Below are 18795 nucleotides of genomic sequence, written 5' to 3'. Positions count from 1 at the left end.
CGCTCTTATCTGGTGTCATTTTGGTGGAGAAGATGCAATTCTGGATGTGTTATCCTTCCAGCGAGTAAAAGGTATGACCGTATGAGGAAAATGCACTTTATTTCTTTGCTGTATCATGTGGACTTCTTGTGATTAGTTTTATTCTTTATAGCCATAAAAAGTTGTTTTCTCTCTCTCTCCACATGCTCTTTATTTTAGGCCAGGGCTGTCCTGGACTGAGTGCTTTGAATAAGAGTCAAGCCATTAGTAGCATTCTGCCAAGAAGAACTGAACGGGCTGTCTTGGCATGACTCTACCAATGCCATTCATTTTTCTTCATGTTTGCTCTATAAATAAATGCACTCCAGAAAGCCAGCGGAAAACATTTTATTTATTAAAGAAAGATTGAAACCCTGGTCAGGTTTGGCAACAATGCAATTTAAGAAGTTGCAGTAGTAGTGGTTTAACTGATTCATTTTAATATAGCTATTAAGTTGAGTGGTAACTAAATTGTTGTAGTGGATCCAGTCACTTGGCCATAATTTTGAGTGGTTGAGAGTTTCAACTTTAAACGCAACGTTGCATAAAAACAATGTAATATTAGGTGTATTTAGATATTAGACGTTACTGTTTTTAATATTAGGCATTAGGCCTACGGAAATACACGATTTTATTACAAACACTGACAACGCTGATTATATCGAGGTGTTTTTTTTTTTTTTTTTTTTTTTTAATCACAAACACGTTGTATGTTTTTCGTTTATTATGAACAATGTCAACATTGTTGCTAAAGTGTTTTTCTGTAATTGTATTCTAATAATAGTAATCTACCACTAGAGGGCAGCACTGTATTTTGTCTAATCCTGAACGTGATTTTTCATTGAGAGGTTTAAAAAAAAAAAAAAAAAAAAAAAAAAAAAAGCCATAAAACTGGCTACATATTATATTGGCTACACTTAAAATTATTTTAATAACATCTTAATCTTATTAAAAGAATACGGTTATTTAAATATTGATATTTAAAAAGAAAACACAAAGTAAAAATAATTTTACCTTCATAGAAATGTTCTATACTACTACTACATTTAATAAATGTAATGAAATGTTGACTGACCGAACTTTGGTTGCAAAAAACGCCATCAGTCAAAAGCTTTAAACGGTAAGATTTTTATTTATTTATTTATTTATTTTTAAAGTTCATCTTCTCACACAGCCTGCATTTATTTGATCCAAAGTACAGTAAAAACAGTAAAATTCTGAAATGTTTTAACTATTTAAAATAGCTGTTTTCTATTTGAATATAGTTTAAAATGTAATTTATTCCTGTGATCAAAGCTAAATTTTCAGCATCATTACTCCAGTCTTCATTGTCACATGATCTTTCAGAAATCATTCTAATATGCTGATTTGCTGTTCAAGAAACATTTATTATTATTATAAATATTTAAAACCGTTGAGTACATTTTTCAGGATTTTTGGATGAACATTATACACTATACAATTCAAAAGCTTGGAGTCAGTATCATGTTTTAATTATTAATTCATTAATTTTAGTAAATAAATGATAGAAATTAATGCTTTTATTTAGCAAGGATGTTTTAAATTGATCTGAAGTGGTAATAAAGACATTTATGTTACAAAAGATTTCTATTTCAGATAAATGCTGTTCTTCTGAACTTCTTTTTTCCGTCAAAGAAACAAAAAAATAAATCTACTCAGCTATTTTTTAACATAATAATAAATGTTTTTGAGCAGCAAATCGGAATCTTAGTGTGATTTCTGAAGGATCATGTGAATGGAGTAATGATGCAAAAAAATCAGCTTTGAAATTACAGGAATAAATTACATTTTAAAAATATTCAATTAGAAAACAGTTACTGTAAATAGTAAAAATATTACACATTTTTGGATCAAATAAATGCAGGCTTGGTGTGCAGAGGAGATTTAAAAAAAAAAAAAAAAAAAAAAAAAAAAAAAAAACATCTTACTGTTCAAAAACTTGACTGGTAGTGTATTTGTAGTCATCTAAAATGTTGGATGCAATACACAAATGTGACCACCAGGTGGTATCACCGTATTCATTTCCCCAGTGTATGTTTGAGTACAACTTTAGAGGGATGTGGGAAAGTCGTAAGTGGTGTCCTCACTGAAAGAGACGAGACCAAGACATGACTCAAAGCAAAAACATCCAGCATTTATGGAAGAATTGTGCAGCAGTGATGTTAGATGCTATTTTTGTGCTTATAGCTATTTGATTTGAATATAATCAACATGCTACTCTGACTTTCATTATAAGCTTGGCAAACACTGCCAAATGCACATTCTATGACTTTTTCAGGGAGTAGGGTGCTGATTAAGACTAAAGTGTGACACTGTTCATGGGTCAAAGGTCAGCTGGACACCTGGGTGAGACTTGACCTCTGAAGAAGACCATAAAGATTGGGTTTGACTTTATTACTATTATGATCATAATTTAAATATATCCTCAAGCATTTGTTTATTTATTTATTTTTGCTAATTGATCAAAACCGAAAAACGTTTATCATTTTATGAAAGGTTGTTGTTCTTATGTTCTTTTGAACTTTCCTTTTGTTGAAGAAAAACTGGAAGAAATCACCATTTCCAAATTTAAATATATCGTCAGACTTATTTATTTACTTATTTCATGATTTTTTGCTATTTGATCAAAAGTGACAGAAATGTCTGTAATTTCACAAAAGATTTGTAAATCTGTTCCTTTGAACTTTACTTTTGTTAAAGACTTCTGAAGAAATCAGTTTCCAAATTGAAATACATCCTTAAACTTTCATTCATTAATTTTAATCATGATATTTACTAATTGGTGAAAAGTGACACTAAACGTTTATATTTTTACAAAAGATTTCTAATTATGTTCTTTTGAACTTTCCTTTTGTTGAAGGGAAATTTGAAGAAATCATTTCCAAATTTAAATATATCCTTAAACTTTTAGTTATTTATTTGATCATTTTTTTGCTAATTGATCAAAAGTGACGGTACATTTTTGCTGTCACTTTCGATCAATTTGCAAAACATTTATAATATTACAAATAGTTAGTTCTTTTGAACTTTCCTTTTGTTAAAGAATTATAAAGAAAACAGTTTCCAAATTTAAATACATCCTTAAACCTTTATTTATTTATTTGCTATTTTATTTTTATTTTAATCATGACATTTTTGCTAATTGATCAAAAGTGACAGGAAAAACGTTTAGAATTTTAATAAAGGTTTCTAATTATGTTCTTTTGAACTTTCCTTTTGTTGAAGGGAAATTGAAGGAAATCACCATTTCCAAATTTAAATACATCCTCAAACTCTTATTTATTTATTTATTGCTAATTGGTCAAAAGTGGCAGTAAAAACGTTTATAATATTACAAATGGTTTCTTATTATGTTCTTTTGAACTTTCCTTTTGTTGAAGGAAAAACTGGAAGAAATCACTATTTCCAAATGAAAGTTTATTTTTTTTTTAATCATGATTTTTTTTTTTTTTTTTGACAAATTGATCAAAAGTGACAGAAAAATGTCTAATTTTAAAAAAAGATTTATAATTCTGTCCTTTTGAACTTTCCTTTTGTTAAAGAATTCTAAAGAAATCATTTTCCAAATTTAAATACATCCTCAAACTTTTATTTATTTATTTGTTTACTATTTCATTTTAATCATGATATTTTTGGTAGTTGATTAAAAGTGACACTAAAACGTTTATAATTTTACAAAACGATTTTGATTGTTCTTTTGAACTTTCCTTTTGTGGAAGAAAAATTGGAAGAAGTCACCATTCCCAAATTTAGATACATCCTCAAACTTTTATTTAATTATTTATTTATTGCTAATTGATCAAAAGTGGCAGTAAGAATGTTTATAATATTACAAATGGTTTCTTATTATGTTCTTTTGAATTTTCCTTTTGTTGAAGAAAAACTGGAAGAAATCACTATTTCCAAATCCAAGTTTGTTTATTTTTTTTTATTTATTTATTTTTATTTATTTATTTATTTTTTTGTCCTTCTGTCCTTTTGAATTTTCCTTTTGTTAAAGAATTCTAAAGAAATCAGTTTCCAAATTTAATACATCCTCAAACTTTTATTTATTTATTTACTATTTTATTTTAATCATGAAATTTTTGCTAATTGATTAAAAGTGACACTAAAACGTTTATAATTTTACAAAACGATTTTGATTGTTTATTTGAACTTTTGTGGAAGAAAAATTGGAAGAAGTCACCATTCCCAAATTTAGATACATCCTCAAACTTTTATTTATTTATTTATTTATTTATTGCTAATTGATCAAAAGTGGCAGTAAAAATGTTTACAAATGGTTTCATATTATGTTCTTTTGAACTTTCCTTTTGTTGAAGAAAAATTAGAAGTCACCATTTCCAAAAAAATCAAAGTAATTGATCAAAAGTGACAGTAAACACTTTATAATTTTAAAAATATTTTCTAATTATGTTCTTTTGAACTTTCCTTTTGTGGAAGAAAAATTAGAAGTCGTCACCATTTCCAAATGTAACTATATCCTCAAACTTTTATTTTAAATATTAAAATTAATATTTTGCTAATTGATCAAAAGTGACAGTAAAAACTTTAGAATTTAAAAATGGTTTCTAATATGTTCTTTTGAACTTTCTGTTTGTTGAAGAAAAATTAGAAGAAATCACTGTTCCCAAATTTAAATACATCCTCAAACTTTTACTTTATTTATTTATTTATTTGTTTATTTATTTATTTATTCGTGAAATTTTTGCTAGCTGCAACAGGTGGACACAAGTTGTTCACATGTTTTAAAGTTTTAAAGTTAATTGAAATTTCTACAATTATTTTTGTGGTTTTATTAGTTATTCAGTTATTTTAACAATTATTTCACATATTTTGACGACTATGATATTCAGTGGCAACTTGTTCAGTGACAACTACTGGGGAATGTTGTCGCAAATAACACTATATTTGGTGAGCTATAATCTAAACATCATGAATTGTGGTTTTTGAGGTCAAGAAATAAAAATAAGTATGTATAAAAACAAAGGAAAATCGACCTACATTTCCCAGCATGCACTTGGAGGGCTCCGTCACCCCCTTCATCAAATCCGCAATCTCATTCACTCACTGTCCGTGTCGAGGACAACAACTCACTACCTCCGTCTCTATCTGCCCGTGTAAGTACAACTACTCTTTATTCAGTTCACTCTTCATTCACTTCGTTATTATTATTATTATTAAGAGCTTAGAGTCGAGTTGTTGCGATGTGTTCTGAACGAATTCACTGAAAGGTTCAGTATTTGGACTGACAGTATATTGTACTATTTTTCTCCGAATTACACTAATGTATAAAGTCGTGACTTCGTAAACGTTAGGTGGGGAATTAGTTGTATTAGACAAACAAATAATTCGGGAGGGTTGACATGGTCTTTATTGTTCCTGACAGTGTTTTATCAGTGGTCTGTCGCAGGTTTACTGTTAGTCTTTGTCTTGCTCGACCGCTAATCTACCAGACAGCAGCTCGACTTCACAAAACAAATGACATTGTATTGCTTCTTGAATAGGTAGTAAACAAATATTAATACTAGTTTGTCTTTATTTCCTTTGTCTTTAGGAATCTGAGTCAATGAACTACAAAGAATCATTTCAGCACCATGACCAGAGATCTTTTCATCGTATGTGTATTCAAAGACATGAATTGAACTTTTCGCTGCTGTGCTTATAAATGAGGCGAAGTTGTTGGCAGCTACAACAGGTGACTTTATATAATATATCAAATGCATATGACCACATTCTGATTTATCATGATGAGGAATAAGAAAAACAGCTGTTGGACAGCTATGCATAGGGATCTTGTGTAGAAAAACTGTTGTAAACTACATTTAATTTATAATCTAAGTTCAATTTGCGACTCTACAAAGCCAAAATGACTTCTTCGTATAATGATGAGACCAGGAGTGATGTATCAGAATCTCTGGAAGTCTGTGAATTCCAGGGACAATATGGAGATCCGGGTGCTTACTACAAATCTAAAAGCCTACCCGTTCTTAACGGAGACTGTGCCACCGTTAATGAGTCGCTGGAACCGCGGCTGGTCAGTACGACCCAGACTTTAGTAAACACGGACCAGTGCTTGGCGTTCGATGATCTTCGACAGAAAGACTTGAGTGAACTGGATTCGCCCACCAGGACTGATTTCTCCCCTTCAATGTCCAGTATGGTGGGTCTCAGCAGCTCTATGAGAACTGAAACTAATCGAGCAGGTGGTAAAAAAATTGGCTTTTCGTTGGCAAGATTCATCCGCTTTCCTGTGAGGAAGTACATGAGGGTGATTCTGTCCGACTCTAGGTGTTTTTTGTTTTGTATGTGTTACCTGACGTTCATCCAGTCGTTGATGGTTTCAGGCTACCTTAGTAGTGTCATCACCACTATAGAGAAGAGATACAGCCTTAGAAGTTCAGAATCGGGACTGCTGGTTAGCTGCTTTGACATCGGAAGTCTTCTGGTGGTGGTCTTTATTAGTTATTTCGGGGGTCGAGGCCAGAGGCCACGCTGGTTGGCGGTAGGAGGGGTGTTCATCGCTGTGGGAGCAGCTCTGTTCTCTCTTCCGCATTTTATCTCTCCACCTTATCAAATTCAAGAGGTCAATTCGTCCACGGGGAACGAGGGCCTGTGCTCGAATGGGAACGGGAGCAGAAGGGACGCTCTGGACGTGTCGTCCTGTCCGAGGGACCAAGAGGGCAACGATCACTCTGTGTACGTTGCCCTGTTCGTCTGCGCCCAGGTTTTGGTTGGCATGGGATCCACTCCTATCTACACGCTGGGGCCGACGTACCTGGATGATAACGTGAAGAAGGAGAACGCTTCCCTTTACCTTGGTAAGAAGTTTCTTTTAGTTTTGTACTTCGGATATCACAGTTAAAGGATTAGTTCACTCCTGAATTAAAATTTTCAGAAAATTTACTCACCCCCGTGTCATCCAGGATGTTCATGTTTTTTTTTCACCAGTCAAAAAGAAATTGAGTTTTTGGGAAAACATTACAGGATTTTTCTCCAGATAGTGGAATTCAATGGGGATCGGCAGGTTGACGGTTTGAATTGCAATTTTGATGCAGCTTCAAAGGGCTCTACACGATCCCAGCTGAGAAATAAGAGTTTTATGTAGCAAAATGATCAGTCATTTTCTTAAAAAAAAAAAAAAAAATAAAAAAATATATATATATATATATATATATATATATATATATATATATATATATACTTTTGAACCCTTTTTTATATATATATATATATATATACACACATACTTTTTTTGCCACAATTATCAGGAAATTTTCATTCTAGAGTGAACTAATTCTTCAATAGTGTCATAATTTTTTAAAATGTTTTCTTCAAAACAAATTGTAATATTATTATAAAATTTACACAGCTGCATAAACAAATATAAAAAAAAGATATAAAACATAATATATAAGTATCATATATCAATATTTTATGTAATATAAATATATACACAAAACTGTATAAAAACTAAATATACACACTATTTTTTTAAATGTTTTAATTAATATATAATTATAGTTTTAGTTATTGATAAATAAATTATTCTCACACACATGTGTGTGTGTATATATATATATATATATATATATATATTTATATTTATATATTTACACACATTAGTGTATAATTATTCAACTTACACACTAGGTTCTATTTTTCAATTAATTTGAATAAATACAGAATACAGTATACACAATTTTATATATTTATATTTTATATGCATGTTACTTAAATATTTAAATATATATATTTAAATATTTATATACATCTTATTGAAAGATTTTTTTAAATATAAAAAGTGTGCAAAAATGATAAATATTGTAATATTTTTATATAATTTTGATATATATATATATATATACAAAAACGTTTTAAAAAAATCTATTTATTATATTATATTATATTATATTATACTATATTATATTATATTAAGTTTACCAAAATTGTAAAAAATTAACTGAAAATTTAAAAAATGACAAAAATGATTAAATAGAATAATATTTTAAATATGATGCTTTTATGTAATGTTACATTGTTATATTATATTATATTATATTATAAATGTTTACAAATATCCTTAACAAAAAAATGTAAGAAATGATAATAAATGATTAAATATAATAATATTTTTAAAAGGATAATTTTTTTTAAATATAATGCTTATATTATATTGTGTTATATTATGTTATATTATATTATATTAATGTTTACCAAAAAAAAAAAAAAAACTGGAGGAGCACCAGAGGTCATTGCAAGTGTAGGGGGGTATAATACATGATCACATGACCATTGTTCTTTCCTCTGTCATATACCTTTTTCCCTAATCTTTTCCAAATCCCATTCCTTCCACCCTGTGATTTGAGCATGCTGATGAATTTGTATGAAGCCTCTTTGGTTGCGCTTGTATTTATAGAGACGTTTGTTGAAAATACTGTTCCATACTTGGAAGAAAAAAAAAAAGTGACATCAGTGTTAAATAATCTTCTTGTTTTAGTTTTAATCAGCATCATGCTATAACCAACATGCTAAGTCATAACCATGGTAACTACGAAGATATGAAGCATGCTGGGAGTGTGCATAGTGACAGGTTATGACAAAACAAAGCTGCTTTAGTTGTATGATTGATTGGGACAGACCAGTGATTTTGATTTTTGTATGAAGACCAATTTATCTACAGTTTGTTGAGCAAGTGGGGCAGTGATGGACCCTCTGTCTGGGGCAAAACCCGACTGACTGTAACCCCCAGCTGTAGACACTCCCAGACTGCGTCTTTTAAAGAAGCACATCACTGATCCAGAAACAGGATCGCGTCTTTGTGATGGGTTGTAATGCTTCAGTGAACATGCACACGCAGTCTTTGGAATAAAGAGCACCCCATTATAAAGTACATATGCTGCAGCCTTAAAGCAATGTATTGATCACTGCTTACACCTGAAACAGTTCAGTGAGCATGATACGAGTGAGAGCAAGAGACACAAAACAACTGGCTTCTCTACATTCTGACAGCCTGAGGGTTTTCTTCTCCCTTGGAACTTCATGGCTAAGAATTTTTTTTTTTTTTTTTGTTATGTTGGTATCTTATACCTTAAAGCCTTTTTTCTCATGGTTTTTTTTTTCTTATCTTGGAATATGAAGCATTATATGAAGTTGATTAAGATGATAATATGCAGTTGTTTTTAATGCTTTGATCACTTTACCTTGTGCTCTTTATTCTATATGATATTTTAGATTAATAAAAATAACTAAATATTTAGAAGAAGTACATGGATTGGACTTCTGGTTGAGTCTTGATTTACAGACTGCAACATGCAGCTAAAAATAATATGAGTCATAAAACGAACCATTTATTGTGTCAAAATTGTACCTACTTTCTTTCTGGCATCTCCCTGTTCCAATTATTTCAAACCCCATCACAATTTGTGTAAAGCACTTGGGGCAAGAAAAGACAAATTGAAATCTCCCATACGTTGAGAGGAGATAAAGTGGAATGTTTGCTTTGTCCTCGTCTTGTTTGAGCCGCGCACACATTCTGCTAGCGTTGCTTAGGGCCGTTAAACTTCCCTCTGTGCTCTTCACAGGTTGTTCAAACAGGGTTTGTCTTTGCAAAACATGCTTTTTCTTCATCCTTTCTTCTGCCTTCCTTTGCCTGTGGTTTTTGAGTTAGTTGTGTGCAACGGACAAGCAGTCTGCATTATGAAAACATTTGCATACCCCAGAGTCCCTCAGGCAGATTCATTTTAATGAGCTGATGTAAATCAGTCTGTTGTCCACTGTTTTCACTTTCTGACACAATTTTGCATACTGAAACTGACCCCTGTTGGGGGAAGAATGACTGAGAATAAGATCTCTAACCTCTTTACTTGGTCATAAACATTAAAAAAATGCCCAATGCAGATAATTTAAAAATGTAAAAAAATGTGCCTTTTCATATCTCACAATTCTGACTTTTTTCTTGCAATTGCAAGTTTATGTCTTGCAGTTCTGACTTATTTTCTCAGAATTAAGATATAAACTCACAATTGTGAGATATTAATTGGAAATTTGGAATTTTTCTCAGAAATTTATAAGATATAAACTGAGAGAGGAAAAAGTCAGAATTGCGAGATATAAACTCACAATTCTGACTTTTTTTTTTCTCCGAATTGTGAGATATGAACTCGTAATTCTGAGAAATAGTCAGAATTTTGTGATATAAACTTGTAATTGGGAGTTATAAAGTCAGAACTGCAATATAAACTCGCATTTCTGACCCCCACCTCATCTCGCTATTTCAACTTTTTTCCCACAAATTGCACTTTTATACCTCGCAATTCTGACTTTTTTTTTTTCAGAATTGTGTTTCTCTAGCAGTTCTGACTTTTTTCTCACAGTTGCATTTGTCTTGCAATTCTGAATATTTTTTCTTGAAATTGCGTTACCTCACAATTTTTTTTTTCTCGGAATTTTTTTTTTTTTTTTCTCGGAATTACGTCTTTTTTAATCTCGCAGTTGTTTTTTTTTCGCAGTTTTTCGCAGTTGTTTGTTTGAATTGTTTACCTTTTTGGCAATTCTGAGTATCTCATAATTTTGCCTTTTTTTTTTTTTTTTTTTTTCCTTTTTTTTCTCAGAATTTCGCATTTGTATCTCGTAATTCTGACTTTTTTTCTCACAGTTACAAGTTTATTCCTTGCAATTCTGACTTTTCTCTGAATTGTTTATATGTTGCAATACTGACTTTTTATTCTCAGGATTCTGCATTTGTATCTCATAATTTTTTATTCTCAGAATTCTGCATTTGTATTTTTTTTTTTTTTTCCTTGCAAGTTGATATAAACAAGCAATTCTGAGGAAAAAAAACAGAATTGCAAGCTATAAACTATATAATACTTTATATCTAGCAGTTCTTTTTTTTGGCAAGTGCAAATTTCTTTTTTTCTCTGAATTCCGTGTTTTTTTATCTTGCAATTCTTTTTACTTTGAATTGCACATTTATATCTCACAATTCTGACTTTTTTTCTCGCAATTGCAAGTTTAAGGTTTTTGAAGAATTTTGTGGCCGTTCTTTTTAATATAATTGAAGTGAATGAGGACTTGGGCTGTAAAAAATACATAAATAAATAATGGTGTTGAGACCATTTTCACTCAAAAACTGCTAGTAAAAGAAATCACACTGCATTAAATGTGAAATTTTAAAGTACAAAAAATGGAACATACTCTAACTGAAATAGTGTAGTTAATATGACTTTTGCATTACATTCCAAGTCAAAGTAAGGTTTATACAGGTTTGAAATGGCATGAAGCTGCGTAAATAACAGAATTGAAATTTTATGGCTGAACTATCCCTTTAATGATCTTGTTCTTCATTTGAACAATGGACAGGACTTTGACCCCCAATTGGCAGCATGCAATTTCCTCTTAGGTAACAATTCATTAATGAAGTGGGGGCCCAGGTGTTTCTCTGACTGATTTACAGCCAGGCCAACGATTTTCTTAGCATGGTGCTTGTGGCTTATAGACTGCAGGCAATCTAGGGGGTCAGTTTTGATTGGATTGTTCCTGTGTGTTTGAGTATGTATCTGTATTGTAGGTTTGTTGCCAAATGTAGAATGAAGTAATAATACTTCACTAGGCAGCTCTGTAACTTTAAGCCTCTGACACTCTAATAACTAAGGGATGCATTATTTCTGTTTTGGCTGTTGCGCTTTTTGTCAGAGATAGTTGATCATAATGCACTGACGGCTCCCTGGTGGGTGAGCGGTTTTATTTGCGGTCGTAATTGAGGAATACTGCGAGATGGATGGAGGCTGTGTTAAATTGGTGTGCACAATATCAGGACGCCCTGTGTAAACACACCTACTCTGTCAGCCTGCTTCTGGTAAATTTAGAAGGGGGTAACAGCTGCTGCTTTTTGTGTGTGCGTATGTGAGAAGAAGAGAGACTTTGACTTTACTGGGTGTTTCTTCAACTACAAGCACTTGTGGCCCAGTGGGTTTTAGAAAATAAATGGTCTCAAAATCTAACTAGTTTAATTCGTCCAATAACATTACCCAGTGGTCTATATACATACAAAACCTGACTTTTTTTTCCCCACCACACTGTCATTTCCACCATAAATCATGTACTGTATTTAAGGGAGTCATGAAATGCAGTTCCAGTTTTCATGTTATGATAATGCATGCAGTTTCAGTGCAGCTCCAAAGGGCTCTACACAATCCCAGTTGAGGAATAAGGGTCTTATCTAGTGAAATGAACAGTAGTTTTCTTGAAAAAAAAAAAAAAAAAAAAAAAAAGGAAAAAAAACCTCAAATGTATATACTTTTTAACCACAAATGCTCATCTCGCACTAACTTTGCTATGTTTTTTTTTATGACTTCACCAACATAGGCTCATTCGAAATACGTGCCTCTATATACAGAGTTCTGGCATGAAGCTCTAGATGGCGCAATCCCGATAGGTCTAACTCAGTCTAACCTAATGACATCTTTATCGCATGGCACAGCTGATTGGTTCTCTCCTGTATCAGTAGCCAATGAGCTCACTGCTCAACATTCAAATATATATATGACTATTGCTAGCTGTAAGCAGTTTTGCAGCATGCTTCAGAAACCCTCCACCTTCCCCAGCTCCACCTGTATAGATCTGCTACGAGGTGATTCATGTATGCTATGGGGGTTTATTCATGCGTTATGTGCAACAGCAGTTTTTCTTGCATGCTCATAGCATCATGTTGTGGATGTATTACAGCAGCAGAGTAGCAGATCTATTCCGCCAAGACCAAATACATTTACATTGTCAGGCACGTTACCATGCTAATCTCTCAGAGAGTTGTCATGACAGAAATAAATTTCTGCAGTGTACAAATATATACATTTCTGCTATTTATGTATCACTGCAGTTTCCAATTAAAATGAACACTAGAGGCAACTTTTATTCCTTTTGACACAAAGTATGATTTACACACAGCTTTGATTAATAAAGCCTAATTTTCACACAGTTACTTACAGAATATTACATTATGCCTTCAAAACAATTTTAACATCCTGTGCAATTTGAAAACTGATACTTTTGCATGTTGTTGTAACATATATAGCTTCATATGCGTGAGTTTTGTAATTCAGTAAATTAGTTTGGTAGCTGACCCGATATGGCCTTGCACTTGAGTGATGAAGAGCTCCTGTACGAACCCCATGAAACTACAGTTTGACAAAATAGTTAAAATTCATATAAGAAAGTTAAAATAGCACAGCTGAATCAACAAATGCGTTTTTATATCACTTTCGCATTTGTTAACACTATCGTTTAGGTTTAGGGTTTGGTTTGGTGTAAGGGATATTTCCAACGTGATAGAGCATTAACATTTAACGACACTACCTGGATATTTTAATTCCGCAATACGTACCTCAAGCAGCGTAATAAAAACGCAACAATACGTGCCTGTACCAGTGTAATAAAAACATGCCACGGTCACGTACTGAACATGTGTTTTAGTGCCACTCTCTGAACATTTAGTCCAGTAAGTAACGGCACGAAACGTGCAGTAAGGTAGATAATTACGATGTTGCAGAAATGTATGTAGAGGCACGTATTTCCAATGAGTCTGGGTTGGACTTCACGCATTAAGTAATCACACTGGAAAGGCCATGTGTGGTTAGTTCTTCGTCTGTGTGCTTAGGTTCGAAAAATGAGGGTCGGGCGAAAAACTCCATCTCATTTTATCCTCCAATTTTAAAATCGTCCAACATTGTTATTTTACTTTTTTGGTAAAGGGCGTTTAAATATCTTTGAACATTCACCTCGTTATACAAGGTCATGCGTGGCCTTTCCAACATGATTACATAATGCATGAAGTCGTAGATGCAGATCTAGTGCAAGATGAGCATTTGTTGTTAAGAAGTATATTTCATTTTTTAAGAAAATGACCAATCGTTTTACTAGATAAGACCTTTATTCCTTGGCTGGTATCGTGTAGAGTCCTTTGAAGCTGCATTGAAATTGCATTTTGGATCTTCAACCCACCGACTCCCACTGAAGTCCACTGTATGGAGAAAAATGGAATGTTTTCCCCAAAAACCTTCATTTCTTTTAGAGTGAAGAAAAACATGAACTTTTTGGATGAACATCTTGTATTCTGGAAGTGATCAGATCCTTAAAAAAAAATCCTCCTGGTATAAAGTGCCTAAAGTTGAAGAGCCGCCCTACTTTTTCATTGTAACGCATTGCAGTTTTTCCTCTTTGTGTGCTCAACATTTCCAACAGCACACGTTGAGCTAAATACATCCGTCCTCTCTTGCTCCTGAATTTAATATTTTCCTCCACACGCTCCATCCATTATGTGCGATCATGTTCCCAGAGCTCTGCTTTTGCTGTTGTGTGGCTTTACAGAAACATTGGCACCCATGTCACGATACTGACTTACAGGACAGCCACGTCCAAACTCAACTACAGGTTTTGGTTACACATTAGAGTTACTCAGCAGATAGCGCAAGTAGTAAAGGAGCTTTTTTCACCCTCTGTCACTTTCCCATACTCTCCTACACATTTAAACACGTCATCGTCCTTGTGTATGCATCACGTCACCAGGAATGAATTGTATTTTTAGAAAGTCTTCTGTTTCAGTACATACACTAATTGATTTTCTGCACAAATGGATTCTATTTCTGGGTGTTTCCAAGTGAGCGAATTGCAGCGTTTGGTGATTGTTAAAGGTCACATGAAAATTGAATTTCCATTTTTCACGTGTTCTGAAGCAGTTGGCTTGTTTTAGCAGTGTTGCTGCTCACAAACTCCAAGTAACCTAATTTAAATGTATGGGCTGTGTGAATAATATATGATTTTGTGTTTGTTTCAAATGACTTGAATGACATAATGATTATACATTGCCATTTTATATGGCTCGAACATTACAAATTGGGCTATTACACCTATGTGCCTCTGAGCAGGCAGACTGGCTCTGACAGATGTCACATTGAGTTTGAAATGGGATCACAGCGCTTGTTATGGCGTTAATCGAAATTAGTACCTGTCCGCAGGGGTTGCCAACAATGCATGTCAATTTGACTCAAATTAAACAATCTTATTCTCCAAATTAACCCTAATTGCAGATCCGGGATTGTCACTGCATGACAGTGGTTTGAGCTAAATTATAACAGATCACTGTATTCATTGCTTTGACCCTTGGAGAGTTACAGCCTTCTGCCTTTGAAATTAAAATTGGCTGTTAAAACTGCAGGAGAATGGGACGAGGAGGTAATTTCAGCTTGAGTTGTTTTCATCTTTGATTGTACTTGTAGTGTGCTGGTAGTCTTTTATTGGGATTGTTTACCTCGAAGCATTTTAAGATTATGGCATTCTAGGTATTTGTCTTAAGCTTGACTAAAGATGAGCCAAGCAGTTGCTTAACACTTAAATAAGTGTTCATTGTGTGATTCTTGATGCTTGAGTTATTGATAGACAAGCCTATATACAGTTGAAGTCAAAAGTTTACATACACCTTGCAGAATCTGCAAAATGTTCATTATTTTACCAAAATAAGAGGGATCATACAAAATGCATGTTATTTTTTATTTAGTACTGACCTGAATAAGATTTTTCATTTGAACCCTGTTCAACAATGACTGTATGATTATAAGATCCATCTTTTCACACTGAGGACAACTGAGGGACTCATATGCAACTATTGCAGAAGGTTCAAATGCTTCTGATGCTCCAGAAGGAATCACAATGCATTAAGAGCCAGGGGGTGAAAACTTTTTGAATTTGAAGATCAGGGTAAATGTAACTTATTTTGTCTTCTGGGAGACATGTAAGTATCTTCTGTAGATTCTGAAGGGCAGTACTACATGAAAAGATATTTAGGCAAAATAAGAAAAACGTACACATCTTCATTCTGTTCAAAAGTTTACACCCCCGGCTCTTAATGCATAGTTTTTCTTTCTGAAGCATCAGTTGCATATGAGTCCCTCAGTTGTCCTCAGTGTGAAAAGATGGCCCTCAAACTCATACAGTCATTGTCGGAAAGGGTTCAAATACACAAAAATACTGAAAAACCAAAGAATTTGTGTGACCTGAAGGATTTTTCTGAAGATCAGCGGGCAGTTTAACTGATCAGGACGAGCAAGAAACTCATGAACAACTATCACTAAAGAAACAAAAAACACAAAGACAAACAAAAAAAAAACACAGCTGTGGATCAACACAGTATTAAGAATCAAGTGTAAGTAAACTTTTGAACGGGGTCATTTTTATAAATTCTATCTGTAAATGTCTTTTATGTGAAATGTCATACATGCATTTTGTATGATCCCTCTTATTTTGGTAAAATAATTAACATTTTGCAGATTCCGCAAGGTGTATACAAACTTTTGACTTCAATTGTATATATACTGTTGTATATATAAAAATAAATACGAGAGTAAATAATTAATGACAGAATTTTCATTTTTGGATGTACTAACCCTTTAACTTGACCTATGAATAATGGCTTGAATTTCTGATTGTTTCTCAAACATGCTTGAAAGCTTCAATGCAACCACATGGAAAAGAGCGACCAACACAGTCCATCTCCTTTTGCATTCAAGAAATTGCCAGAGTTTAATATTTTGGATGACCTCTTTAAGAAGTACATTCGCCCCTAGCTTTGTGTGTACTGTGGACATGTAAATATCTCCATTACAAATCGCTCTGAAAGACACCTATTGTCTTTGCTGACCCTTTTCTCAAAAGACATCTTGTTGCTGCTATTAAAATGGCACGATATGCGGTTGGAACCATACATAACCCAATGGAAAGGAGAAAGAGATTGTGCAAAACCTCATGCCATGTCCATTTTTTCACAGAAACCTGTTGTTTTGCTATAAATACATGGTAAGGTGATGATTTGCAGCCTCTCTGTGCATTTGCCATGGCTTATATCCCTTAATCACTCTTTGGCCTGTCTGTGATTTTAGATGTGACTTTGTCTTATCTAATGACCTTCCCTCAGGACATAAGGCTTTCTGAACTGCAAAATGTTTGCCATGTCTCTGTTCCAGCCCAGGAGCTATGGAAAAAGACCTTCTCGGAGGTACTCAGACAGTTATTTATCCGTAAAATATGCCTGTACTGGGATTCATATGTTGAAATTCTAAACCCAAATATTTGGTATTTAGAAACAACATCTGAAATTTAGCATGAAAGGTCATTTGTCTATTCAATGTGTGCTGAATCACATTTTCCATGTGCCAGTTTCCCATGTAACAACACAAGTGTTTGACTTGCTGTTCACAGTTGTTTCAATGTATGTCTTTATTAGCCCAGATTCTCAATTCTTTTGCTAATCTCATTTTGAAGACCTTGCCCCAGTTCAGAGTGGCATCTGCTGCTAGGTCTGGATGTTTTGTAGACTCCCTGGAGTATTGATGTATTATAGGGCTTGGTTAGTAATCCTTTGCATGGATGGGTGTTCCTGGATCTGATTGTAAATTGTCCAGACTCTGATGGCCCAGAACAAAACCATTGAGGAGTTCTTCTGGGTTGAGTTCCTCACATGGCAAGTTTTAGGGTGACTTTGGAGATCTGGTTTGTAATGTGAACCCACAAACAGCCCATACAGATGAGTTTTCAGGATTAACCTTTCTGTAAACCCCAGAATTACCTTATATGACCTTGTCTTTCATAATTGGTTATGTATGTCATTAGGGGTGGGCAATATACCGGTAGACATGATTACCTGTAGAAATTTGTCAACCGGTAGAGATTTTGGACTATTGTCTGTATCACAGGGACACACACATGATGTTGTTGTGCTATGTGGTCAAGAAAACAATCATTTGCATGTGTTTTTAAAAGTTACAGTTAGAAAACAAGTGATTTTAAGCTGTTAAAGCGCAATCTGAAGTGAAAGAGCTCAATTGGCTATATGCGACCCTGGATCACATAAGGGTCAATTTCTCGAAATTGAGATTTATACAGCATCTGAAAGATGAATAAATAATCTCTCCATTGATGTATAGTTTGTCAGGATAGGACAATATTTGGTTGAGATACAACTATTTGAATATCTGGAATCTGAGGGTGCAAAAAAAATCTAAATATTGAGAAAATCACATTTAATGTTGTCCAAATAAAGTCCTTGATAATGCATATTACTAATCAAAAATTAAGTTTTGATATATTTACTGTAGGAAATGTACTAAATATCTTCATGGAACATGATCTTTATTTAATTTCCTAATGATTTTTGGCATAAAAGAAAAATCAATAATTTTGACCCATACAGTGTATTTTTGGTTATTGCTACAAATAAACCCCAGTGACTTAAGATGACTAAACATAAGGTTTTATGGTCCAGGGTCACATATGCGCGCACTGTCTGAGAGACTGTTTCTGAGTGCTGTCATGTGGCGCGCACATGTGAAGACGGTGCTCATAGAGCACCAGAGTATTGAACAAGTTATTTTTGCCACTTTATAGGCCTTGAACAGTTAAATACACTTGCATGTGTCATAATGCTCGTCTTTCCAATTATTCTCTAAAATATAGTCATTTAGGTCTTAAGTGAAGCAAACAGCTGAGAAAGAAAACACACGTGTAACAGTAAATTGGATCCGGGCAGCTCTTAAAGTGACATCAGTCTAATATTCCTGCTGTCTGTTATTCATGGTAATCAAACAACAAAAGAGAGAAAGTCTCTTACTGCCCTTGACAAAATCACTTTTGCAACTTTAATTAGAAGAAATATATTTGAAATCTGTTTATATTTAGTGATATTGACACTGGTGACAAGAATGATGA

The 18795-nt window shown here is 33.3% G+C and overlaps 1 protein-coding gene across 1 annotated transcript in view; it reads left to right on the top strand.

Annotated features, from left to right (window-relative positions):
• Window positions 1-5067: 5067 nt before the first annotated feature.
• Window positions 5068-18795, top strand: part of LOC127155942 (solute carrier organic anion transporter family member 5A1) — a 62402-nt gene continuing 48674 nt past the window's right edge. Inside the window, exons 1-2 of the mRNA XM_051098556.1 lie at window positions 5068-5159; window positions 5597-6860. Of these exons, the coding sequence (XP_050954513.1) occupies window positions 5909-6860 (952 nt within the window). The 5' untranslated portion in view covers window positions 5068-5159; window positions 5597-5908. The remainder of the gene's footprint in view (window positions 5160-5596; window positions 6861-18795) is intronic.

Source organism: Labeo rohita, chromosome 24 (genome assembly GCF_022985175.1).
Source record: "Labeo rohita strain BAU-BD-2019 chromosome 24, IGBB_LRoh.1.0, whole genome shotgun sequence".
In the NCBI taxonomy this organism is placed as follows: Eukaryota; Metazoa; Chordata; class Actinopteri; order Cypriniformes; family Cyprinidae; genus Labeo; species Labeo rohita.
The sequence above is the reverse complement of the archived record's forward strand: the minus strand, read 5'-3'. Positions and strand labels throughout refer to the sequence as shown.